General features: G+C 41.9%; 3 protein-coding genes across 5 annotated transcripts; 1 reads left to right on the top strand and 2 right to left on the bottom strand.

Moving 5' to 3' along the window:
- Positions 1 to 371: 371 nt before the first annotated feature.
- Positions 372 to 11,441, bottom strand: LOC140318008 (sodium/potassium/calcium exchanger 3-like). Of its 2 annotated transcripts, none has more exons than XM_072395601.1 (17): positions 10,879 to 11,441; positions 10,601 to 10,699; positions 9,152 to 9,228; positions 8,992 to 9,066; positions 8,556 to 8,640; positions 7,697 to 7,800; positions 6,759 to 6,833; positions 5,953 to 5,978; positions 5,808 to 5,861; positions 5,583 to 5,719; positions 5,156 to 5,325; positions 3,898 to 4,165; positions 3,257 to 3,423; positions 3,054 to 3,168; positions 1,906 to 2,018; positions 1,402 to 1,467; positions 372 to 1,137 (listed from the first exon to the last, which is right to left on the bottom strand). In XM_072395601.1, exons 1-17 carry the CDS (start codon positions 10,988 to 10,990, stop codon positions 1,027 to 1,029), a joined length of 1,854 nt encoding a protein of 617 aa, XP_072251702.1. In that variant the 5' UTR covers positions 10,991 to 11,441; the 3' UTR covers positions 372 to 1,026. The 2 variants fall into 2 exon arrangements, with proteins under 2 accessions (XP_072251702.1, XP_072251703.1); XM_072395602.1 differs by having other exon boundaries at positions 5,237 to 5,325; positions 10,879 to 11,440.
- An 859-nt stretch (positions 11,442 to 12,300) lies between these two features.
- Positions 12,301 to 14,741, bottom strand: LOC140318601 (uncharacterized). Of its 2 annotated transcripts, none has more exons than XM_072396418.1 (7): positions 14,538 to 14,741; positions 13,839 to 13,895; positions 13,690 to 13,749; positions 13,094 to 13,158; positions 12,870 to 13,005; positions 12,598 to 12,662; positions 12,301 to 12,490 (listed from the first exon to the last, which is right to left on the bottom strand). In XM_072396418.1, the coding sequence occupies exons 1-7, from the start codon at positions 14,574 to 14,576 to the stop codon at positions 12,301 to 12,303; spliced, it is 612 nt and encodes a 203-aa protein (XP_072252519.1). In that variant the 5' UTR covers positions 14,577 to 14,741. The 2 variants fall into 2 exon arrangements, with proteins under 2 accessions (XP_072252519.1, XP_072252520.1); XM_072396419.1 differs by having other exon boundaries at positions 13,690 to 13,744.
- Positions 14,742 to 18,440: 3,699 nt separating this feature from the next.
- LOC140317773 (high-affinity choline transporter 1-like) lies at positions 18,441 to 25,144 on the top strand (the record flags this gene model as incomplete). Its single annotated transcript, XM_072395284.1, has 8 exons — positions 18,441 to 18,627; positions 20,050 to 20,163; positions 21,032 to 21,187; positions 21,798 to 21,946; positions 23,051 to 23,194; positions 23,951 to 24,104; positions 24,171 to 24,388; positions 24,464 to 25,144. Coding segments are annotated over 8 exons (1,665 nt in total), but the record flags the coding sequence as incomplete, so codon positions are not given.
- Between the last annotated feature and the right edge of the window lie 234 nt (positions 25,145 to 25,378).

Below are 25,378 nucleotides of genomic sequence, written 5' to 3'. Positions count from 1 at the left end.
ACATGTCCCGTTCAACACCTGGGACAGCGTCACTTCTGGGAGCTGTTCAACACCTGGGACAGCTCCCAGAAGTGACGCTGTCCCTGGTGCTGAAGTCTTTTCAGCAAGTTTCAAGTGTGGTCAGTGGTCCGTTTCTTATCCAAAAGCTTGTGGAGATGGGAGTAGATGGTACATTTTAAGGTCCAAATGCATTGTTTTGTTGAGGGTCACCTACAAACAATTTTAAATGCATTCTTGCACGAGTTGGTTAATGGGATCCCTCCACGACGCTCTTAATTCTAGTGATAATTATTAAATTTAAATGCAAGAAAAGGGAATTTTGATGGGATCAAAGCAGTGATGAGTCTTCAGGCACAGAGGAGGAACCTCACAGAGCAAAGTTTTATTATTGCACTCATGCCTCACGAACATATACTCGGGGACTCTTCAAAGATACATTCAAAAATGGTGCGGAGAAGTTTTCAGGAAAGGGGGGGGCTGCATTTTATACAAGGCTTAGTGCATTTATCTGGAGTGTGCTGATCAGCCATGCTTTGACGTTTACAGCTACAGACACGAAGGTGTGATGGAAACTGACATCAAACATGACAAAAGTGCACAAACTGAGGATCAACTACATGAGCTCATATGTATAATCTTGTCACTGAGGTTATTTGTGGCAGTTGTACAGTAATAACAAGTAAACTAACACACAGTGGGGTTCCTTATACAATATTTTCGGTGTCAGAATACAAATTCAACACTTTATACATGTGTTGTCCACAAATGGTGCATTACCAGTGTGGTCTGATTTCACAAAATCTGGGCTGGAGGTGCTTCGGTACAAAACTGTTCAAAATACTCATTATCAAAGGTAAACACTGTCACTTACAGAGAGCCGGTGTCACAGTAATGCTGCTCAAACATCTACAGCCATTGTGAAATTAAATTAAAAAAACAATCTCTGCGTACACTTAACGGCAGCAGTGAAGGTGAAAAAAACAAGTCAGGCCACCCGTCGGTGTATAAGCGGAACACGCGTGTCCTCTACAGCCTCTCGAAGCCGACGGAGCAGAGGAGGAAGACGGCGTAGAGCAGCAGGAGACAGAGGCCCAGCCTGCGGTCCAACCTCCAGCGGTTCAGATGGACACACAGGACCTGAGGACACACACACACACATTCTCTGTTCTGTCTACAGCCACAATTTAATGGTAGGCAAACTTAATTTCCTGTTGCAGGTCTAATCCCAAGAAACCTTAGAAAACTGAATCATGGGGCTCTCAGGCTATGACGGGAAAAAACGATAAGGTGAGAACAAACAGGCGTCAGGTCTGTGCCCGCGACACAATCTCAGAACTAAATCTGTGACTGTTTCTCAGATGTTTTTAACAGCAATGGGCAGGTCGGTGGAGAGTTACTCACAGTAAGTATGACAGAAGCCAACAGCAGAATGACGGAGTACACCAGGCCTTTGCTGTTGATTGTTACCTGCAAAACATAGAAAATAAAACATATGAGCATCATTCTTGTAAGTCCCACACCACAAACTGGATGAAAAGAGCGTGTTTATGGCTTAAAAAAGGACCCTTAAAGTCAACAGAAGCTGCAGATTCTTGACCCCCTTTTCCACATTTTAATATCTCATTTGTTTTAAATATGTATTAGTGGATTGTCAAAAGATGACAGTAAACAGTGGGACATAGAGAGGAACAGACCCGGGGAAACCACAGTAAATACCCGCTGACCGTCCGGTCTTGACGTTACACTGTGAAAATGGACTGTAAGTCTTTAAACCTTTTTGGCAGTTTACGAAACAACCCCAGAAATACAGGACTAGAAGCCAGAAGCTTAGACACAACTCGACTTGTGCATGTTACCACTGTCAGGATGTAGATGATATGAGGCAGAGAGAACAGCCTGAGTTACCACTGATCCATAGCTGACTATGAGAGTCCTCAGCGCCCAGGGGAAGCCCAGACCCAGCAGCACGTCAAAGATATTACTGCCGATGGAGTTGGACACGGCCATGTCGCCCATCCCTGCAACATTTAACAAACACACAATGGAGTTCATGCGTACATATGTTCACATATTCATTTTACGTTACTTCAACTTCTTGACAGAGTTAAGAAGGCACAGAGAGCTTGTTCGTGGACTTTGATGTAAGATTGTGAACCTTGGTGTTCAGTATTTAGGCGTCCAAACCACAAAGCTGCAGGAGCTCTGTTGTGTTCACGGCTTTATGACCTGGTCCCAGATACTCGCCGCCACTCAGACCCCAAAACGTCAGGTAGTGCACCAACCCCCTGCATGTCCGAAAGAGTTGAATGTTTTTGTTGTTTGTTTTTTTCTTAGCACATTCTGTCACGGTGTGCCTGAGGAAGGGTATCCAAACACAGACCCAAACTCAGGAAGCAGGAATTAGAAGAAAATTAACTTACATCAAGACAACGGAGGAGCTATAAATCAAGAGACATGGATCCAAAAGTCAAAAGAAAACTACGACAAGAACAAAACTAAACCGGACAGGAAAACTTAAGGCTCACAATTTGAGTCGAAGAAGAGGATGTGGCTGAGAAACAAAGGAAAAGCAGAAGTATATAAACAGAGGAGAATAACAACAAAAGTAATGTCGCAGATGTGGGAATTAGGAATTAGAGCCAGGTGTGCGGAGGAGCAGAAAAAAGAAACAGATTCTTTCTGGAAATGAAGCAAACATGAAAACAAACATAACATAAAACCATGATAAACCTAACACAGAAACCACAGACTGTGACACGTTCACTGACCTGCGATCAGCTCCCTGCAACTTACAATCAGTACAGATGTGCATCGCTATGCTTTCAATGAACATCTTTTACTGAAACTTTTGATGTTAGTTTTCAGACTTTTCAACTAATATTCAGATCAGTCAAATGTTCAAATGATCGAGTTCATGGCGACAGTCTACATAGAGCTGTGTTTAATATTCAATAATAAACACAAAGCCAGCAGAACGAGGTGATTTTTGGTGAAATTAGTAACAAACCAGAAAGTGCAAATAAATGCACACACACACATCCACACACACACACCTTGCCGGGCAACGATGAGACTGGCCATACAGTCGGGAACGCTGGTGCCAGCTGCCAGAAAAGTGATACCCATGATGACGTCTGGGATTCCAAATGTGTAGCTGATTATGGTCACCTTTGCAGAGGACAAAAGAGGTTTGCAAATGAGTGATTTTTGTGCGCTCACATGCGCGAGAGCACCTGCATCGGCTTGAGTTTCGTACCATCCAGACCATGAGGTAGGAGAACAAGGCTATCCAGAGCGTGGAGGAGAAGAAGGTGAACAGGTACCAGCGCTCCCATCGCGGCAGGTTACAGTCCGGGATGGTGAAGTGAAGCAGTAAGCTCACAGGCCAGGAGAGCAGCCACTTCAGTCGCACACACCAACCATCTGAGGAAATGCGTGCAAATCCACACACACACACAACAGTTTCTCCACAGGCACCATTAGAGTATCATCTCGACTTTTAAATTATTCACATGGCACGGCCCGAATGTGTCTGCGAGTCTCTGTGTCATCTCCTTTTAATTAGCTCCATCAGCCATAGAAACCATCTATTGAGCTGTGAAGCATTCATAAGGGGGTGAAGCAGGAGGGAGTTCTGGTTGGAGCACCAATGGGAAATGAGCTTTTAAAGGAAGGTTTTGCTTCCAAGTTGTGCCTTTTTTATGGAAAGTAGCGGCTGAAAGCTGCAGATGCTCCACAGATGACATCAGGTTATCTGCCGCAGGCTTAGTCTTTTTCTTTGACAATTGTGATGAATAAAAACATTATGGTGGCCAGCTGCTGACAGGTCATCATGTGTTTCGCTTGCATTTGTTCATTAAACTCATACTGAACTTAATGGAGCTTTCATTCACGCACCTGGCACGACGAAGGGTTTAAAAGGAGTGTTCTCCCCTTCTCCTTCCTCCTGCTCATCCTCCTCCTCTTCTTCCTCCTTTGCCTGCACACCTCCACCTGTCTCCACCTCTGTCTCTTTAATCCTCTCCGTCTCTCCCTCCAGCGGTTGCCTGTCACCCTCAGCTGCCGTCCCGTTCTCCCTGCTCCAAGTTCCACTTGCACCCAAACCTTCCTCCCCCGATGCCGCCCCCTCCTCTGGGCTCACCTGAGCCTGAATCAGCCTCTGCCTCTGTGGGTGGGGAGAGAAGTCGGGTGAAACAAAGATAGAGAAATGAAAAGAGAAGACAATCCGAGTGAAACGAGAAGCACTGAGGCAGGTTTATGGACCTGACTTCATCTGATGTAGACTAACTCAATGAGGACGAGCAGGAGGAGTGATTATGCAGCCAGGCAGGTCCTTACATTTGCAAGAAGGCTGATCAGGAGTATTAGCAGGGACAGCGTTGGAGCAGTTTAATTTGTCTCAAGAAATGGCAAAGCATGCATGCAGGAGGCAGACAGAGAGTGAGGTTAAGTTTTTGTCTCAGCCATAACATAAAGCATTAGGCAGCACTTTGTGTCTGTGTGTTATATACGTGCTCTTATGATGTGGAGTGAGTGTATTTCACTGGCAAATGGGATGTGATTTGATACTCCTGTTCATTCAGTATTTACTGCAGATGCATCAAACCATCTTTTCTCTTCTGATGCCAGTTCTATTCGCTCTGACTTTGGGTAACTGCTTCTGCTGAGTACCAATCCTAAACCGAAGCTCTCTGAATGTCAAAATCCACCATGTGAAACTCTTTTGGAAACGTAATTCGTGAATCATAAGATGGGACCACGGATGGTTGTGGCCCCCAAATCTGAGCTGGTGACCAGTTAGAATTAAATTAAAAACTTAAACTAACTTAACTGAGTGAACATGACACTAATTTTCATGGAAAAAGATACTGTCTTGACTATGAATTGCTCATAGAATGACCAAACAGTGATAATCTGCATCATATTAGTCAAAACAAGGGTTAGTTGGGATGTATAGAACCACTGAACTTTCGCCACGATGTGGTATTATTGCCACTTTCTAATCATGCGTTCAGAAATATTGCCAACAAGTGAAAATGCATTTGAGAGTGACATTCAAAATGTGGTGAAATAAATAAATAAATACCCAAGAACCTAGCCCCAACAACCAGGGGAACTTGATGTTATATGAAGGCTGTGAGCACGTGCATTGTACCTCGTTGATGACAATGCGTCCCGCCATTCGCAGGCGGGTGTAGGGGGGAAAATGCGGGGTGATGAGAAGGCGGAGGCTTGCCTCTGAGAAGGTGAGCTGGTGGGGGTGCAGGGTCAGTAGCTCATCCACCATCACCGCTGCTGAGTCCTGACCGGCCACCACACAAGAGTCTGAGGACGCAGGCAAGAAGCGAGCAAATGTTAGCAGGATATAAGAGTAGAGAGGAGAAAATGGAAAGCAGCCAAAAGCAGAAGACAAGTGTGTCTGATGGAGAGTTCTATTTCAGTCTGTTTAGAAACCACAGGGGAATGGAAACGGCTTTGATTGGCAGCCAAAAGTGTGTCACCGTGTCTGCTGGGCACAGCTCTCAAAGCGAGGGAAGCTTGCGATGTTTTAAATGCACACATACAAACTCAAGCTGCTGCACCTGGCTTCAGCGGCACCATGTCGTTGTCGCAGTCTCCGACGTTTCCGACAGCCGTCGCCCGTCGCAGGCTGTTCAGGCACGGCTGACCATCCACCCTGCAGTGTCTCTCCACCAGGCAACACAGAGATCTGTTGAACCTACACCACACGTTCAAAGATATAGGAACTTCAGTAGGTATGCAGCCTGCGTCGGCTTGGTGCCAAAGTCCCAGAAAGGTAGACTCACTTCATGATGATTATATATATCCCATACATGGAGATCAGGATGATGGTCTCCCACCTGAAACGGGCAACGTTCATCACAATGTTCATTTTCAAACAACAAACACGACTGAATAAAAAACAACTAATAATAAAAATGACAGTCTTACCACAGGACTTTTTCATCATAGATCACCTAATAGAAAAAATGACAATAAGTGGTGACAGACTTTTGACCAGCAGCAGGTGTTTGTGGTCTGTTCAGTGCTGACGTAAAAGTAAACCATCACATTTTTTGCTCTTTTTAATAAATAATAAAACGTGTAATGTACACTTACTGTCTTACAAAAATAATGACATTATTAATAATAATTACGATAAGGAGAACTCAATAAGACAGCTTGGACCAATTCCCTCCTGTGTTTACTTGGTTGGTTTTAAACTGTCGTGTGAGCTTAAGCAACGTTTTTCATTTCCTCAGTGCAATTATTCCACACGCTGATTCCCGTATTTTGCATTAGTCCTGACGGCTGGTTTGTTGAACATGGAGGTTCCTCTTCTTTGGTGATGTATTTTGTTCAATCTGGAACAAATTCTGAATAATGCGGGGCAATCATTGGTTTCTTGCTCTGTAGGTGGGCTGTTTTGAGGTTGACCAAGTCTTTGATTTTTAGTGTTTTTGATTTGTAAGTTGGTGTCATCGTCTGTAAGAGGTTTTGATTGTGAGTCAATATTGTTTATTTGAAAAAAAAACAACAACTGACTTGTGCTCGATGTTTGACCAGTAGGTCAAATCGGCAATGATTCGCAGCCACATTTATGTGTTGCTAACAGTGAGGATTCATAAGGAGCATCAAACACCGGCGTCACACTGTACCTTTGACTGAAACTGCTGAATTTACACGTCTATCTATCCAAACATTGGAAAGAGACCAACATGAAACCTGCTTTTGTTTCACTGGAAGGGTTTTCTCACCAGTATAAGCACCACTATGGACACGATGTAGAAAACAGCATCGCGGAACAGAGGCCACCAGCTTAGAGAGATGGGCTGCAGAGGAAGAGACAGACGCCCAAAAAGTGAGAAACAAAATCTGAATTAGTAGCTCTTCATTTTCTATTTCAGATTTTGGAGAAAAAAAATTCAGACTCAGTCGTGCTGTTCGGTGTCTTGATGCTACAATAAAATCAAATCTTATTCTATCCTAAGGCTTAAGTCTCTAAATAGTAAAGTTCAGTTATGCTAAGGCTTCCAGCACCACACAGGAAGCATAAGTTAAAACAATGAACATGGAGTGTACTTCAGAACGTTAATAAGGGTTTGAGTTGCACTGCAGAGAGGGAGACTTCTCCCCCCTCCAACACTGTGTCCTTATTCTTCAGTTTCTTCTCGATAAATACCCACCTTGAACATGATGGGTAATAATCTCTAAAGCAATCGACACAAGGATCATCTTCATATATGGGACGGTGTCAGACTTTAGTTTCTAAAAGTTTGTTTAAAGTCTCTCTGAAGCCTCCCACTATATGGAGAGGTTAAATGTCGTCATTGTCACAAAGTTTAGTTATGAGAGTCTAATACAGGACTCAGATTTTTGGCTTGTTTTTAATGCAAACAGTGTCTTTAACCCCTATATGATCTGGATTTTTTACGTAGTTTGTGGACTGATGGGATAATCCTGGAACTGAGTGGGGGAGTATGTGTTATGGGGTTGTCAGGTTATGTATGTATGTTTAATCAAATCATTATACTCCTATTTAGCAACTTGAAAAGGTATTCAAATCTTTACCATTTACAATTGTGCCAACCTGTCGAGGGACTACAGATGGCAATCTGCTGGAAGCCCAAACTGAACGCACTATTCCTCTTATGCAGTCGTTTTATTGTGCAAACAACATAACAAGTAAACACACCTGTCCAGAGAAGATGCCGCAGAGGCCGATGATGACCAGGATGTTAAACACAGCTGATCCAACGATGGTTCCCACGCCAACATCTCCCTTTGTGATAAACACCGCTAAAACCAGAGCGTGAAAGCATAAGATAAGCTCTCTGAAGAGAACAAAAATAATGCAATTATTTGTAAATCTCATAAACCAATATTGCGTTCACAATCGAGCCCACAACGAAACATGTCAGAGTTGAAAGTGAGAGATATTACTATCTATTTCTGCGATTGATTTGGGCTTGTTTTTGTCCACCATGAACTGTTGTTAAATAAATAATGACAGTGTGTTGTTGTGGTGAAGAGCAGATTTTTCTATTTTATGTCCTAACATGTAAAACCTTAGAATTAGAAAAGTGTATTTTCTTTTTCGCATGACTTGTTTCATTTTAGCTAACTGTTCGTTTATGTTCTTTCTCAGAAAAAGCGACAGAAATAAGTCACCCAGGTGTCGACTGTCTCCCATTTGAAACATTAACTTGCAAATATTTCTGCACATCCATGACGGTCTCATGATACTGTGAACAGTGTCCTGGAAACAAATCCAGTTTTACGTTACAGTTACATTTAGAAGACAAAAAATGCCCATAAATATAAGCTTAAGTAACACTTATAGGTACTTTCTGGCTATGATTGCAAACCATCCCATTAAAATGTGATCTTCCTCCCATCTACGGTCATGTTTACTAAAAGCTTGACTCTGGTCCATCAGAGCTGCTACTTGCATGCACTTGACTTTTATCAGTTTTAATCAGATGCATAATGTATGATTGGAATATGTGTTGGGCTAACTCAAGAATGATTGATTAGACAAGCGTCATACTGACCAATCAGAGACGTGAAAAGCTCAGGAGCGGAGCTCCCGGCGGCCATGAAGGTTGCTCCGGCAACATCCTGACTGAGCTGAAGGTTCTGGAGGACAGAGGGGAGGCGTTTAAACCAGTTAAAGGATGAGGTTCTTTACTTTTCTTCATACCATTGTACTTATCCTACGAATACATCTCTATCTTGTTGGAGCTACTTGAATGCCCAGCTGTTTTCAGCGTCAAAGTCTAAGCATTAGGCAGCGCTTTGGGACTAAGAAAAAACTGACTAACAAACAGCAGATAGCCAGTCGCCTGCCGATTTGGAGGTGCGGAATACATACAGATGATTTGAATTCAACAACAATAAAAGCATCAGCTGTGACTTTGCAATCACAGGAACTACTTTAGATCTTAGATTATCTTACTTTTGACTACATTTTATTTCTGCTCTTCTTACCTCTGATACTTTCTCCAGTGATGGTACAAAGTAAACATCACACACTATAGCGAGTGCATGAAACATGTAGATAGCCTGTTAAATGCAGGAGACACATTATTAACCGCGTGGCTTTTGTTTGTGGGTTCAGGCAACAAAACGAACCTTTGCTAATACTCACACAGAGACCATGAAGGAGCACCGCTCCCTGTCTCCTCTGGTCCAGAGTAAAGATGTCCTCCGGAAACTCATTGATAGCTGTGGAAGAGATGGGCAGAGTGTAATCTCATTGTCTGCAAAGTGGAAGTAGTTCTTAATCTGCAAAAAGCAGAAATCGTCTTAAATCATCTTAAGGCAAAACAGACATTATGTCTGAGATGTATAAAGCTCTTTAAAAAAAACAAACACTGGGCTCTTTGATGACATCAGTGAAATTTGGGATGAGCTTTTTGGGGTATCAATAGTGAGGAAATCATAAAAGGATTCATAGTAATGACAAAAATCACTACTTACAGCTCTAACGTGAACCTGGAAGTCGCTTTGCTTTGCTTTTCCTTGGATATGATGTTGCTAAATGTATGTTCAGTATCTCCTAGCAACAAGCGCCAAGACTGCTTGCGGTTAAAGCACCGACGCAGTCAAGTTACCAAGAATACAGTTATCTTCAGCACTGAGTTTCTTCTCAGAAATGTGACGTTGTATTATTCTCTCATGCAAGCCCCACCAATATATCACATCAGTTATCCTTTCAAGTTTTTCCAAAAGCCAGTGATACACAAACTGTGTCTCCCTTGGCTGAACTCAACACCATAACCACTTTGCACTTAAGCTTAAATGTTGCAACTCTTTTTGAGAAAGGCAAACCAATAATGTGGAAAGCTGCCTCCCAAGTGTCTTACCTCACAGGTTTTTCTGATTCAGTCAGAATTTACAAAGCCCTCACCAAAGATGAGTGTTGAACCCATCTAAGCAACACAAGTGTGACAAATGCGTACTGGATCCAGGTATTTATCCAGGTAACAATGTGCAGTTAGAGGCGCAACATGTGCGAGAGTAGAGACTCCATGGTGAGACAAATGATTTCAAATGATTTCCTTTAAGGTGTTGCTGTTAAATGCTGCAATACGGTAATTCAAATACGTAGTTAATATGTGTTGTACTTGTCTGGGATGGAAACTTTCCCCCCCAGCTGAATGAATGTGGCTCAGTGCATTTTCTATAATTGGCCAAATCTCTTAATCTCAGCATGAGACTACGAGCTGCTGTCAGTGTTTCCCTCTGAGTCTTTCAAACACACCCAGGCGCACGCAAACCATAAGAGAGATGCTGATGAGAGGCTGCTAAGCAGCAGATCATTACGACAGGGTAGGCACTTTGAACCGCTATAGATGCATGCAACATCCAACCACAAATTCAGCATTCAGTTTCCTAGCAACTGGCTCCCTCAAAGGACTGACAGTGTTTAAACATCTAGATGTGCGGAGTTTTAAGAAATGAGAGTGGACCACAGAGGTGGATCAACGCACAGAGGAGGTAGACTTGGATTAAACAGATTAATAGAGATGGCACACTTTCTCACTGCCTCAACACACAAAATGGTGTCAGCAGATCATTATAAAAGATGTCTTACCAGATCTAGAAATACTGTCGGTCTGGTTGTCCTCTTTTTGCTGGATGAGCTCTGTCTTGGACAAAGAGATGTCCTGGCCCACAGTTTGGCCACGAGAGCCTAAAAAGAAGGATTGATAGATAAAGGCATACACAACTGACGCAATTAATGCAAACTTTACAGTAAATGTATTCATTAAAATTTGAACTTTTTTTGCATTTTTTGTGACTAGAACTCTGAAAAGCCAACTTTGCAACTCTAATAAAACCCAATTTTAAGCATTCTCTGTCTTTACGTACCTGTAACATCATTAAAGTGAAAGATCCAGGCAGCAGCGAGCAGACCGGCTCCACCGAAGACGCAGAAGCGGGGGAGGAGCAGCGTCTGCCTCGGTCTCCTCGGAGCTCTCATCCCGCCGCCGCCGCTCGTCGGCTCTCCGATCAGAACACGCCAACGCCGCCACGATCGCTCTCCCTCCCACCAGCGGGTCCCCGTTTTTCAAGACCGGATATAACTGGCCTGTTGCCTCCTTATTTTGATTTATGGTCTTTCAGCGGCTTCGGGCTCCATCCACGTTAGAGGGGAACGTTACAGAGCCATGGCCCGTCGTCGGTGGCTCAGCATCCAGCTCCGGTCCAGCATCCGTGACGACAAGCTTAACCTCCAGCGATAAGTGCAGTGGTCGAATCACCAGCTAGCGTCTATTTTTAAAGTATCTCCCCATTTCAGACAGTCTCCATATCAGTGTTTTCCTAAATCTGATCCCGTTGATGATTCTCCCAACCAGGAGGGGGTGTTTTCCCCCAAACTGGAGCGCCTTCAGCTTCAGTTGGGTGGGGCGACTGGAAACAGATGCAGGAGTCATTGTGTAAGGAGTCTAATTGAACTTAGTTAATAAGTGGGGCCGATGGCTTATTTCAATGAACAAATTTATCACACACACACAAAAAAAAATGGTTTCCGGTGATGGAATGAGTGTCCAAACTTTGTATTTACTGTACAGGTCACTTCACCTCCCCTCGTCCTTTATCTCTCATCAGCCCCATACACACACATTCCCAATCATTTATTTTCTGGGTTTGATTAAACCCGCACAAACTTCTTGACACGTGTAGATTCATCACAGGATATCACTTTCATTAAATCACCCACGGTCTATGACTGCCTCTCCATACTTCAGGTGATGTAGGGATGGTTCATGTTTGGCTGTTTCTTAGTCAGGTCACACCCCAGTCTGTCAGTTTTTCCTTGGTCATCCTGTACGTTTCCTTTCACAGCCTTCCCAATTTGTTTGTACTTGCGCCCAATTTGATCTTTTGCCCCTCTCAAAGTTAAACTACCCTCTTGAATGAGTTTTGTGATCTTCTCTGGTTAAGGCCACAGCTTATTCAGCTCTGTGACGACTCTCTTTTAACTGCAGACTCCTTAGCAAACTTAAGACTTTGTGCTGGTATTTTTTTACCTCATGATCAAGTGATTAAATCACTTTTCCTTGACCTGATCTTTTTTTTTTTTACTATTAATTACAACTTTATTCCATTTTTTTTAAGTATATTTCATTTTCACAGTAGACAAACTTACTTATCGTGGCAGGAAAATGTGTTACAAATAATGATCATAACGGCTTTGTAAGTCCTAACAGTGCGACACATTGTGTATGACACTAATTAAAAAAAAACAACAATCAGACATAGACACTGATTTGAGATGTTTATAAGAGATCAAATAGGAGGTAAAGTCCCATAGTGGACGCTGAAGTAGGGCTGTAACATCAGGCGTGCACGGCTCCACCACATGTTGGAGAAAATCTCACAGCATCCCAGAGCCACGCAAGCCAAAACAGAGAAACAGAAGAGACACAGCAGGAGCAGCCCTGCTCTCGGGATGGTGGTCCTCCACGTACCGGCAAATCTGTCCCCGGTGGGGCAATTATGAGTGGGGTAAAGACACAAAAGAGAACGTGAATTAAACACGCAGGTACTGATAAATGTCGGATACATCACGTGATGCTGTTGTACCTTTTGGTTTTAAGATCCGCTGTGACACTGTGAGGTTCTAGCACCTCCTCAGCCTCAGTCTCTTCCTACAGACACAGAAAAACACGTGAAGTTTATCTTTTAAACTGTCTGACAGATGCGCTGACTGAAGTGTACGTTGAGTCTGAAGGCTGTAGGGATACTAACTGGAGTTACTGCAGGACTGTTGTAATATCATTCGTTTTAGCTTACGTTTATCTAATAAACAGGAAAATTAACGTATTTAACGTAGACCCAGGAGTCAGAGGTCATACGTGCTGAAGCTCCGTGAAGTCTGTCGTGCTGACTTCCATGTCAGCTGAATCGGCCAGCAGCTGAATTTCTTCCGCGATGGACAGGGGATTCCCGAGCGGTCCGTCCTTTTCTCTCATCAGCTCGGTCTGAATGGCACTGAAAGCAAACGACCGCACACAGAGAAGAATGAGCGCTCGTGCTGTGCTGATCCTTCCAAGCAAGAGGATCTGTGTGTCGGGATTACAGTGAGGCCTCCTCTCTTCTGTCGTCCAGCTGCTTCAGCAGCTCCTGCTTGGTCAGCCTGAGATCCTGGAGCACAGAGACACAAAGCGCTCACCAACAGCTCAGAAGAACACCACAGCTGTCAACATCTGTGTGAGCACTATGCATGTCGGGTTGCTGTGACAGTGCAGACAAAGTAGCGTGCAAAACCCCTAAAGGCTAAGTTTTAAATGCCTACCCAGGCTCGTGTACTATGTGGATATCTTTTAACTGCCCGGGATGCCAAGGTTGTCAATAATAATCCCTGACATGTATTATATATCCTTACAAGACACCTTTAGGCCCAACTCAAACCCAAACTTTTGCACACATCTGCATGCATTTGATACATCATCACATTAAAGAAATTATGCCACTTCAGATCGAAAGCCCAAGTGCTTTCAAACTGCTGAAAAGGGTCTGCCTTGTTCTGTTTCTGATGCAAGAGTCATCTTTCAATCCTTAGCTATTTCAGCATTGATAACATAAGGACGCACGTGTTCAACTTGTGTCAAGTTCAAAGCAACAGCGACATCTTTTTGGGATCGTCTGCATGGAGACAGATGTGAACCTTGTTACCTTTATGATGTCCGAACACTCCTCCACGGTTTCCTCCAAATACTTTAACTGCAGGCTTTTCTAACACACACAGACAGCAAGTGATGTTCAGACAGAAAACTCGTGTTCGATCTCAGAGAGAGAATCCCAGACTGTACCGATGCTCTCACCTGAAGAATAACTTCATCCCTCTGGTGCAGCGTGAGGTTAACGTCCTCCATCCCACCCTAACGAAAACACAGGAAATAATAAGCGAGGGGATGGGTTCAAGTGTTTTTATCAACACAGTTTTATCTAAAAAGGTGAATCTGTACAATGAAAAAGATCATAAGGGAGGCCTTTATCAAGTTACAGCCACTTTTACAGATGGTGGATCAGATTTCAAGTATTTTCCTCCATTAATGAGCGAGTCTGAGGGTCAAAAAGGTCACTTGGCCTCTCAGCTTCTGGTCAGTTTGGCACATTTCGTCCCATTTTTGCTGCGCAAGCGCCCAAAAAGTCCAAAGAATATTTGCTCAAAAAATGCATGGAAGAGATATGGAGGCAATATTTGTTCTCTTGCTTTGATTTTAAGCTTTTGGAGGTGTCAGTGCAGTTTTAAGGCCGCGTGTAGTTTTATTTTTTGTTGAAAAATCTGCAAAGACCCCGGGTGGGTGGCGACACATTGAATTAGCTGTAAACAATGTAAATCTGGTGATGTATACTTCACAAAGACCACTTCCTCTTTTACAAATTAATATATCAAGATATTAAGTGGCTAAAATGAGCAACCTAATGCGTTTCAATAGCCTCCTTTCAACTTCCTGTATGTCAAATACATAGATGCTGGTGGGACAGCTGGAGAGACAGTGTAGAATCCACAGTGATACCTTGAGGGTCTGAAGCGCATCCCTGAGCTTGCTCTGCATGATCTTGTCCTGGCTTCTCTCCTTCTCTAAGTCTTTAAGCTAAAAGGGTCAAAACAAATTGGAAAGCAGAAATTGTTTTCAAATGTCTGGACCCCCAAAGAGTAGACGCCACTCAGCTGGGAAACGAGCTCATCAGCGGAGAAGTGGACAAGTGGAGCCTCAAATCCACAGACCATGATTTCACTACTACTAAGCATGTATCACCACAAGACGCAACCAGAGCTGTAACACCTGCCTAAAGCAGTTATGGGAAGGACAGTGAACTTCTCTACCTTTGCAGTTAGCTCCTTTTTTTGGTCCTTCATCATGGCGGTTTCCATTTCCTGCACGACAAACACATGAAGCAACACAGATGTCACCTGAACACCGATACAGCCGAGAGACACAACACGTGTACCTTTAAGCATCATATCTGTTGTAAACACTCCTGTCACGCACCAAATCACGAAGCTTTCTTTCACTGCATCTGTTTACATCGAGGTCAGCAGCTGAGAGGGACCTGCAAGGCTCTGCTTCAACCAGTTCAACGTCATGGACCAACATCCTCTCCAGGCTGCAGACACACGAAACACACAGATACAGTTGGAAACGAACGCTGCAACAGCTCAACACCTGCACCTGAAAGCCAACAGAAGACAAAGAGATCAAGAAGCAACTTAAATGACGCTTCCACAGTAGTTCACAACAGCCTACGCTTTCACTTGTTTTCTGAGGCTGGCGTTCTCCGACCGCAGCACCAGCATGTCATCATCGGCCAAATCGAGCCAGTGCCTCATCTCTGCATTCAAGTCCCTCAGCTGACTCTGACTATAATCCAGCTCAGCTATTTTCTCAAGCATCTCCTCTGGCGATCTGCACAGAATTACACCATCAAAAAAAGGCATTGTTTACAGCCAAATTTGCGCAACAAATTATTTTGCGGGAGGGGTGTTCAGCGCACGTCACTCACATGTTTTCATCTGTGGCATCCATCTTGCCGGCTTAATCCTGCTTCGTGCTTTTAGGGAAACACCGAAACTACACATCAAGAAGAGACAAAGTACAGAGTTCAGAGTTCTATTATAGGTCAAAAAAGCAGATGTTCAGCTTTGATATTATGCTCATCCTGAATTGAGGGAAGACTTACAGATTACAGCATTACATGGTGTATATATTGGCCTCTCTGTTTCAATGGTTACCTGCTGATTGCATAATGACTGAATTGAGAACTCCTTTGACCTTTTATCTGCTTAGGTAATTAATAGATAATGAAGGGCTAACCACACCTGTCCATGAAACTAGGTTGAACTAATTTGTCTAACTACCCTGAAAAAGGATTCAACTCATGAAAAATCTTCAATGCCTAAACTAGCATGTTCCAAAGCCTGAGACAGTAAGCTTCATCTCAGATAGGGTTTGGACAAAAAGCACCACACTTACTCCTCTTTTTTAATTATCCTGAGAGGAATCCACTCATTATGTTTGTTAGTCCCATACACAGTTAGTAAACTGCAATGTCTGCAACTCAGATGAATCTAGATGAAAAAAACGACAGTTAAAATGAGTCTACAGGTCAACTGGCTTTTATTAGATTAGACACATAAGCAACCAAACAAAGAAATGAAAATATGGTTGACTTTAAACTAATCAATGCAAAAGTTAATGCCGCAAATGTTAGGTATAAAATAGATGCTAATGCTAAGAGTAAAGAGGTAACTGAAGATTAGATCATTAATTAATGTTAAAGTACACCTGAACAGTCACGCTGATTAAATAAGAAGTTTGACTTATAACTTTACATTTTTACACATATAAACACGGGGCTTATAAGAGAAAAAAGGAGGACTAGCTCCTTATATGTTATATGCTAAGGAATTAGGCTAAACCACGTCAACGTCCATAATTTGGAATCCGTCATGTCACACGAACTTCTAAATCGGTGTTTGGTACCGTCTGTTGGTACCAAATGTTTCTGCTAACTACAGTAAAACGTACAATATATGACGTCCTTACCAGCGAGAAACGTTCAAACTTAGTTATAGCTGTTAAATTGAGGGTCAAGCTGACATTGCAAGCATCTGGCGGTTAACTGTGGCGGGAGAGGGGATTGGTTCATTCTGCTTTTGTGACAAATTCTTAAAATATTTCGACGTATTGTAGCAACCAGCTTAACTGACACTTTAATGGAGTCTCTTTGGGTTAGGACTCTGCGGTGACATTTAGGAAAGACTGCCTCGAGTTGTGAGCTGGCATTTGTAATATTTCATACAGTACATAGATTTGGGTGACCAGTCGTTCCCGATTTCCAGGGACAGTCCCCGTTTTGGGTGACCTGTCCCCGGTCAAAGCTGTCCCCGAAAATGTCCCCGATTTTGACATTAAATGGGGTAAAAAGCGCGCAGACTCAAAGTAACACCAGTTATTACGGTAGCCATTTAAGGCATCGCCAGATACGACGTCATATGACGTACAGACGCAGCAGCGTCAACAACAACAATTTAGGCGGCAAAAAGGAAAGAAAAGGAGACCAGCGGCAGCGATAAATGGTATGTTGAGTATTAACTTATTTATTTTGTGTGAACTGGCAGTAGACTTGGCTGTGAGAGCGCGCGCGTGTGTGTGTGAAGTAATGTAACATTAAAGTAAGTATGATTATTTTTCTGAATTTAAGACCTAACCTAATGTTATAAAAGTCAGTGAACGTTAACACCATGACACTGTTAACAACATTAGCATGAGATTACCAGGTAATGACATATTTTTCTCACGTTCTCCTCTGCTCTTCTTCTACCCAGGCTCCTGAGGTGGAGGTGGATGAATGAGGAGATACCTGTAATATCACTCATTTTTTTGATTGCCACCTTTTGTGTAATAAAAGCTGTTTAAGATACATGAAAAAGCACTTGTCCCTGTTTTTTATTTCATAATGATGTTTTTTTTTCACCACTGCAATGAAAATGTCCCCGATTTTCATTTCAGTGGTCAATCTGGTCACCTTCATTCGGAGACGAAGTTAGCTGCTAGGTCTGTTACCTGTGGAGTCAGGAGCATAGACATATATGTATATACATATATTTTTTTACAAAAATGGAGGAGAAGCAGCTTTTAGCTACAGCTGCTCTTGTCTGTGCAGTGGTTTGTATTGAAAAACCCAACAAAAAGAAGAGAAACGCCACAGTATATGGGCACTGCCTTGGCTATATGGACGGGGACAGTCCATTTTCGGCTGCTTGTCGATCGCTCTTCAACGTCCGCCGACATGTTTGTTATTGACCTATTTCCGATTTTGTCAGTGCTCATCTATTGGTTGTTGATCGTGTTACGTCACTGCGACCTGTGATAATATTAAACACGTTTGATATGATCCAAAGCCCAAGACTAGGGAAAGACTGGTATGAAACGCGGTCGCAGACTGCAGTTTACCACCTTAAATTTAACGATCGAGATGACGGGAGCGCGCCGAAACTCCAGTTAGACTCCTAAAGACTGTCCGTTTTTAGTCTGGGACTGTGAAAATCGTTTGGTGTAAGCCCAGCATTAGAGATATTTTAAATATTTAAATCCAAATGTTAAAGGTTACACTTGAATGTTAAATTTAAATCTAAATGTTAAATAGACGATAGCTAATATGAAACGTACAAAACAAAGCAAATTAGCTGGTTTTCATATTGTATCACAAAGAAACACAAGGAAACTCCCGACATATTAAGTACGGTTAGAAAAGCCCTGAAACGGATATGAAGATGTTTGTTTTCTGTCTTATTTGAACTGGCCCATCCAGTTTACTGGAAACCCTCCCACAATCAAATTCCTGGCGCTCGTGGGCATGACTGCAGGACGCAGCAGGTAGCCACAGTCTGCCTGTTTTTTGATAAGTGGTAACGTGTAATAATCATGAACGTCCCTGGACTGGTTTTGACGGTCATCTTCTACCTGATGGTGCTCGGTGTCGGCTTGTGGGGCTCGATGAAGTCCAAGAAGCTGCAGAGCACCAACCCTGCAGACAAGACTGAGGTCACTTTGCTTGGCAACAGAAGGATCAGCCTGGTGGTGGGAATCTTTACTATGACAGGTAGGTTTGCAACTCAGCACACTTCATGTGTAGAAAGTCACACATTTGGCAAGTTTAGAGAAAGCAAAAGAAGTAGCTTCAGCTGCATTTGTGAATTCTTATATTTCACTATGTTATCCAAAGCTCATTGTCCCACAGTGTCTGTCTAATTGTATCCAAATGACCTTTACAACTTCTGCAAGATGTGCTGGCTATAAGATGTTTCAATGTCTATTTATAATGTCCATCTACAGTCAGATCTGATTTGTTGTTAATTGTTTGACTTGATTGTTGTATTGCATGCTTTACATCAAAGAAAAGAAATCAATTTTTTTTAAAAACTCTCCAAAGAAAACCACTCCTTATACTATAAAGGCTTTATCATAGTTTAAGTTTCTTCAGTCTCCTGCCAATGAGGTCAACATTTGTATAAAAAAAATAATGATTATAAGTTTAAAAAGTTAATCCTGTCAGATTTACACATCAGCACAGTTTGAGATAAATGTTAATGTGTTCCAGTGTTTCATTTCATTTTGAGATTAATGTTGTTTTCTTTAGCCTGAGTGTAGGGTGGGATTTTTCAGTCGCCATCAGATGTGTGCGTGACTTTGGCCACACCCTTGTCTTCTAGCACTGATCTGGAAGGCAACAAGGTGCATATGGAGTCTGACTTTGGGACACCTCTTTAAAGTTTGTTTTCTTCTTATGTTTCCAGTGATCAGCACTTCATTTGCTTCTAGGGTTATAGTTATTTGACATGAGCACCTTTATTCTTCAACACAGCCTGAAGCCTCTTAGATGGGCTTTCTTCTCATTTCTTTTAGTAGTCTTCAGAAATAGTTCTCCGTGCTTCTTGAAGGACATTTCAAAGCTTTTCTTTGGATGTTTTCTGCCTTTTGTTCCATTCTCTGAAAAGATGATCCCACACTGATTCAATAATGTTGAGGTCCGGGCTCTGGGGGGGGATTCATCATTCCTGTTGCTACTGATTTTCAGTCCAGTTTTTCTATCATTTGACATACCTCTGCCTTTTCTCTCTGTTTACCCTTCCTATGAATGGCTTTGTGACGGTCCACCCTTCATGGATAAAATAATTTAACGAAAAACCACAAGTCCGATTGTGAAGCAAATCAGACTTTTTAACGTATTACTATGGTATTACTATGGTAACGTATTACCATGTCCCTCACAGTCCTCTGACCTAAACTGCCAGAGAAGCCAGCAAAGGATGACACTTCAGATAGTTGTTTTTTTTATTTCAAATAAAGAATAAAGAAAGATACTGCAAAAGAATAAATGCACATTGAGCTTAAATGAACTGATTGGAAATGCATTGTGGCTGTAATTTTGCAGAAAAAAGAATTGTTCTAATTGTTCTTTAGCTTTTGAAAATGTGTTACATTACTGTATGTATTGTATTGCGTGTGCTTTTGCTTTCTGCAGCTACATATGTAGGTGGGGGCTTCATCATGGCTACCGCAGAGGTGGTGTACAATCCAACAATGGGACTGACCTGGGCGGTCATGCCTCTAACAGCATCCCTGTCTTTCTTAGTTGGTAAGAGAGAATCCCAAGCATCCAGAATGTTGACTTTGTATTTTATGTGTCATCTTTCCATTGCCTAGTGTGGTGGAAAAATTAATGTTATCCAAGCACTATTAAGGTGAAAGGCACTCAAACAGATTTTATTGAACAGTTCTTGTACAAGAGAGAATGAGACTTCAACACAGAGCATCTGTGTCAGAGTGTAGCTCTGACTTACAATTTCAGTGCATATCTTATTATACTAACCCAAATGAACAATGAAGAGAAATTATTTATTGGAACATGTTGTGCCTGAAAAGACAAGACCAAGTCTCACAAATAATGTAATCATGATAAGACACAAGCACAAGGCTAACTAAGATTTTCTTTTACACTAGTCTGTCACAGTAAGGAGCAGCTGCAACATATCTTCAGTGATGCTTTTCCATGGAAGGACTTGAACTGATAAACTATTTTTTTAACATTGACCGGCCTTACATCACAGATGTATAAATGTGTACATTAAAAGAAAGTTTTCATGTAATTTGTGTGTCAGTACTGGGGCTCAAGACTACAGGTAAAAAAAAGGAAATATATAAGACAAAAATTAAGGGGAAAGTCATTTGTCTGTGGTTGTGGGACCTTGGTTGCCTTCTAGAATCCAAATTAGCCTCTAACAGCATACTTGAATGTACGGCCGAGTGTTTCTCAATTGAACCAGGTTTTTATAGATCTGATGCATCTGCTCAGTACGAGGAACAGCAACTCTGGTTCTGCTGCATTGGTCTTGATCCTTATTAATTATCTGCCGTGAGTTTGAGACAAATGGCAGGTCTATGTACATTACCACTCACATGCATGGGCTCAAACTTCTATCCCTTTGGGTTCTGTAATTATAAAGGAGGACTTTGCTTCGCCAAAACAATGAGAGACAGAAAATATGTGACAATGATGGACCCGCTCCAGATCAAGTATGGGAACTCAATAAGTGCAGTCCTGTCTCTGACACTGATACTAACTGATGTAATCTGGGTGACAGGGACTCTTATCGGCTTAGGTAAGTTACACTTGTATGACTTTATGATATACTTATGTACTATACTTAATAATATACTTTTTTAGTTTTAGTTTTCTTGTTGGAATAGTACAATCTTTGCCTCCTACCATTATTTGCCAACAAACTTCTCCTGCTACAATTTTAGAAACAGTATAAATTATATGAAACAAACAAAAGTCTGTTATATATGTCTGTATGATGGCTGGAAGAATAATAAAACACGTTTATTTGGTTAAAGAGATGATTACTAGAGAAGAAACATGAATCTGAACCTTATGAATCTGTCAAAGCCACACATCGCCACGAGGGAATATTCAGCTGTGGCATTCACAGTAAAAACATGCTTGACTTATTCGCCCTTCACCATCAGAATTTAAAATGGACTCTCAGTAAAAAATGGAATTGAAGTGTTTTTTTAGATCAGCATAAGCTGAGTGTATATTAAGAGAAAAACATCAACATTCATAATTTTCAGCATTTGTTATCGTTATTGCTTTGCACAAATTCATGATAAGAATTGGAATTTAAGGTCTTACGTCATACACATTTTGCACATTAAGAAGTCCTAAAAGTGAAATAAATCTGAATGTGTGTGATGCTACTATTTTAGGAGCAACTATGGGTGTGATCCTGGATTTGTCCTATTCTCTTTGCATTTGGATCTCTGCAGCAGTAGCCATCATATATACACTAATGGGAGGCCTCTACTCTGTGGCCTACACAGACATCATACAGCTGACTCTAATTTTTTTCAGTTTGGTAAGTTCCTCATCGAGCCATGTTTTGCCAAAATAAATAATAATGGAATGGAATTACTTACTTACAGTTTAGTCTCTGGGGAAAAATCATTCCATAGCATGTTCAGACGTGATAACAGTCAGCAATGCTTTGCTAGTAACTTTTAAAGTTTTCCAGCATCATACCAGTGTGGATAAACTGTCTCGGTGTCCTACTTTACATGAAGGTAAACATGCTTCAAAATGCGAGAACTTGTAATGTTGATGTGAAAACACAAGCATTGACCTGCTTTACGTTCCTGTCTAAACTGTACTCTGTAACTATTTTGGGACATATTACTGCCATCAAATTCAAGTTGAGCAAATAACCTTATTATTCTTTCAACATTTAAGAGGTCTTATATGTCTTAATGTGAATAAAATACCAGTTTCATTGCCTCCTTTTTTCATTTAGAATCTACGCACCCTTTTTTAAATTTGGCTTGTGCTTTTTCAAATGTGGGTCGTCTTTTTGTGATGCTACAAATGGAGCTGCTACGATGCAACGAAAGCCTTGGAAAGGTTAAGCATTGGTCTCCAAACTACTCGGATACAAGTCTGACGGCACCTGAAAGAAGGAAGCCAAGGATCCATTGTTGACCCTCAGATGGTCTTTGCCTGTGTCCCGGCTGTTCTAAACGTAAATTCAGACAGAATCTTCACAAAAATGTGTATTTTCATTTTCTTTTTACTTGGGTAAGTTTTGCAGTATAACCCCAGATAAGTGATTGCAACTTTTTTTTAATCCGCTGCTGCAACAAATCTGCACTCTGACTTTTGCAACACTTCTCTCAAAAAATGTCTTGCAAAACTCTGAAACTTGCAAAAAGAGTTTTATTTGTAGAGGAGAGGAGATGGCGGGAAGGAGGTCAGGGGTCAACCGATCAGTGAAGCCTAAAGAAGAAGGGAATACTTTTGTTTATGGTGATGGTGCTGGTTTGATTTGCAGTGGGAATCTGAAAGTTCAGAAGCAGTTGGACGGGCTGCAGACTCTTTTGTTCTAAGTCTAACTATATGAACTCGCTGTTTGACAGCTTTCCACAGATTGAAACTTAATTAGATTTGTATTCTCCCTCTATTTTTGCAGTTGCTCTGTGTCCCCTTCGTCCTGATGAACCCTCATTCAGTTGACATTACCAAAACCGCCTTCAACTTCACCTACCAGGCCCCGTGGATTGGTTCCGTGGATAACGATAAAGTGTGGAAGTGGCTGGATGACTTCTTATCACTGGTAAGAAGGCTGTTCAGTAATTTCTCAACTGTATGTACTTCTATCCATGCACTCCTTCTTACAAAAACAAAGAGTACAAGTTATCACTGGTTTTACTCAAGCATCTGAGCCAAGGAGAAAGGGAGTGGTTGTTCACCTCAAGTCTGGAACATTCTTTCAATGCTGTATTCAGTCAAAGCATACTTAGACTTGCAACTTGTTGCCCGATGAGCTCGTTCTCATGTCAGTCTATTCTCCTGCTTGATGACAGATAAAATACTTTGTGTGTATGCGTATACATCGGCTGTTAAATGTCATTTCTGGGGTCAATATGATGCAGAGCGTGTTTACCTGTGTGTCAGTTTTTTTGGGGGTGTTTACCTTTTGCTTTTGCAAAGCTGGTCTTTAATAAATTCCACAGTAAGCTGACAGTAAATTTGTATTCTTATCACATACAATAACGTGGCCACCAGCGGTTTTGAATCCTGCATTTTTGCATCAACAAACTTACTGGCTGCTCCACTGAGCACAGGCCCCCACATATTTGAGGCTATGTCTGTTTGTATTTAAAGGCTCTGAAATAACATTATTCTACTGATTTTATGCGTTTTATTAAGCTCGATTAAGTGTTTGGGGAAAACAGAAAATGTTGGGATATTCAGTTTTGTTGCAAGAAGCTACAAGAGTTGAAATGGTGTGAATCGTGATAGAAGTGATAGTTTAAAAGTTTTAAAAAAAAAAGAGATAAAGAATGGTTCTTTGATTTTTCTGTTGAAGACTTTTGGAAACTTGGGATGTCAGGTCTTCTTCCAAAGGATTCTGTCAGCCTCTTCATCAACTTCAGCCAGGATCACCTGCTTCATTGCGGCACCTATCATTTTCATCTTTGGGATCCCATCTGTGCTGATCGGAGCAGTTTCAGCATCAACAGGTACAACGAGAGCGTGAAACCGAACAGTGTCGTAGTTTATTTGACATTGTTATGTTTTGCAATCAGATTGGAACATGACCACATATGGTTCCCCGACTCCGTTCGAGCGTGGAGAGGCTAACAAGGTCCTGCCAATTGCTCTGCAGCACCTCTCCCCAAACTTCATCTCCATCATTGGTATCGCAGCTGTAGCTGCTGCTGCGATGTCTTCAACTGACTCTTCCCTGTTGTCTGCCACCTCCATCTTCTCAAACAACATATATAAGAAAATCCTGCGGAAAGAGGTAAGAGGACACCTGACATTAGACTTGTGTTTGTACCTTTTCTGTTTCAGCTACCACAGTTTTCTCCTCTTGCAGGCATCACACAAGGAGCTCCAGTGGGTGATCCGTGTCACCGTGGTGTTGGTTGGCTTGGTTGGCGCATCCCTCACCTTCCTACAGAACAGCATCATGGTTTTCTGGTTGCTGGGCTCTGACATTAGTTACACCATCATGTTCCCTCAGATGGTGTGCGTCCTCTTTTTTAACATATCCAATAGCTATGGCTGTCTGACAGGCTTGCTCGGTGGGCTGTTGTTGAGACTTCTGAGCGGAGAGCCTGCTGTTGGGTTGCCTGTTGTCCTGCACCTTCCTGGCTGCACTCTTGAGGACGGTGTGTATGTCCAGCACGCTCCAGTTAGAACTATATGCACATTATCGGCCATTTTTCTAATTCTGTTGTCCTCCTACCTGGCTTCACTGCTCTTTAACAAAGGACTTATTTCTGAGAGGTGGGATGTATTCAAAGTGAAATCCCACAAACCCTCACAGACAGTGAAGTTAATGATCAGAGGCGGCACCAGTACAGGGGAAGATGATCAGCCTGACCTTCAGAATGAAACTGAACCGAGAGATAGATGAAACATAGATTGGTGACGATAATCTAAGGAATTCATCCCTTGTATCAAATTATCTCAATAATTCCCATGTTTACTTTTTTACTTTGTCTGTCTGTGGTTACATTCTAAAGGGGTTCGATTAACTTTCTGTTGTTTCTTTTTGAATGGCATAGTTTTATATCAAAGGAAAGGGAAAGATAGCGCATATTTTGTACATTTGCCATGGATTTTTATCTCATATGATGTACCATTGTTTTTTTTTTATTGTTTTAAGTCATGTTTTAAGATTTAGACTTTTTCCTCTTTTGGTGGTGTCAGTCAGTCCCACAAAACATCCATAAGTTGAATTAAAAGTTCAATTTAACCACTATTTTCTTTTATCAAGAGAGAACAA

The sequence above is a fragment of the Leuresthes tenuis genome, unplaced genomic scaffold (assembly GCF_036924035.1).
Source record: "Leuresthes tenuis unplaced genomic scaffold, fLeuTen1.0.hap1 SCAF_11, whole genome shotgun sequence".
Taxonomy (NCBI): domain Eukaryota; kingdom Metazoa; phylum Chordata; class Actinopteri; order Atheriniformes; family Atherinopsidae; genus Leuresthes; species Leuresthes tenuis.
This window is presented reverse-complemented; position numbering and strand designations above follow the sequence as displayed.

What these genes read in the sequence shown, in the direction of transcription:
- LOC140318008 (XM_072395601.1), bottom strand. Translation starts at nt 10,990, where the DNA reads ATGAGAGCTCCGAGGAGACCGAGGCAGACGCTGCTCCTCCCCCGCTTC. An exon ending in ATATATATAATCATCATGAA is followed by an intron (nt 5,720 to 5,807) that starts GTGAGTCTACCT and finishes CGTGTGGTGTAG; the next exon opens with GTTCAACAGATCTCTGTGTT. An exon ending in CATGGTGCCGCTGAAGCCAG is followed by an intron (nt 5,326 to 5,582) that starts GTGCAGCAGCTT and finishes CTGCGTCCTCAG; the next exon opens with ACTCTTGTGTGGTGGCCGGT.
- LOC140318601 (XM_072396418.1), bottom strand. Translation starts at nt 14,576, where the DNA reads ATGCAGAGCAAGCTCAGGGATGCGCTTCAGACCCTCAAG. An exon ending in GGGATGAAGTTATTCTTCAG is followed by an intron (nt 13,750 to 13,838) that starts GTGAGAGCATCG and finishes TGTGTGTGTTAG; the next exon opens with AAAAGCCTGCAGTTAAAGTA. An exon ending in ACTTCACGGAGCTTCAGCAC is followed by an intron (nt 12,663 to 12,869) that starts GTATGACCTCTG and finishes CTGTGTCTGTAG; the next exon opens with GAAGAGACTGAGGCTGAGGA.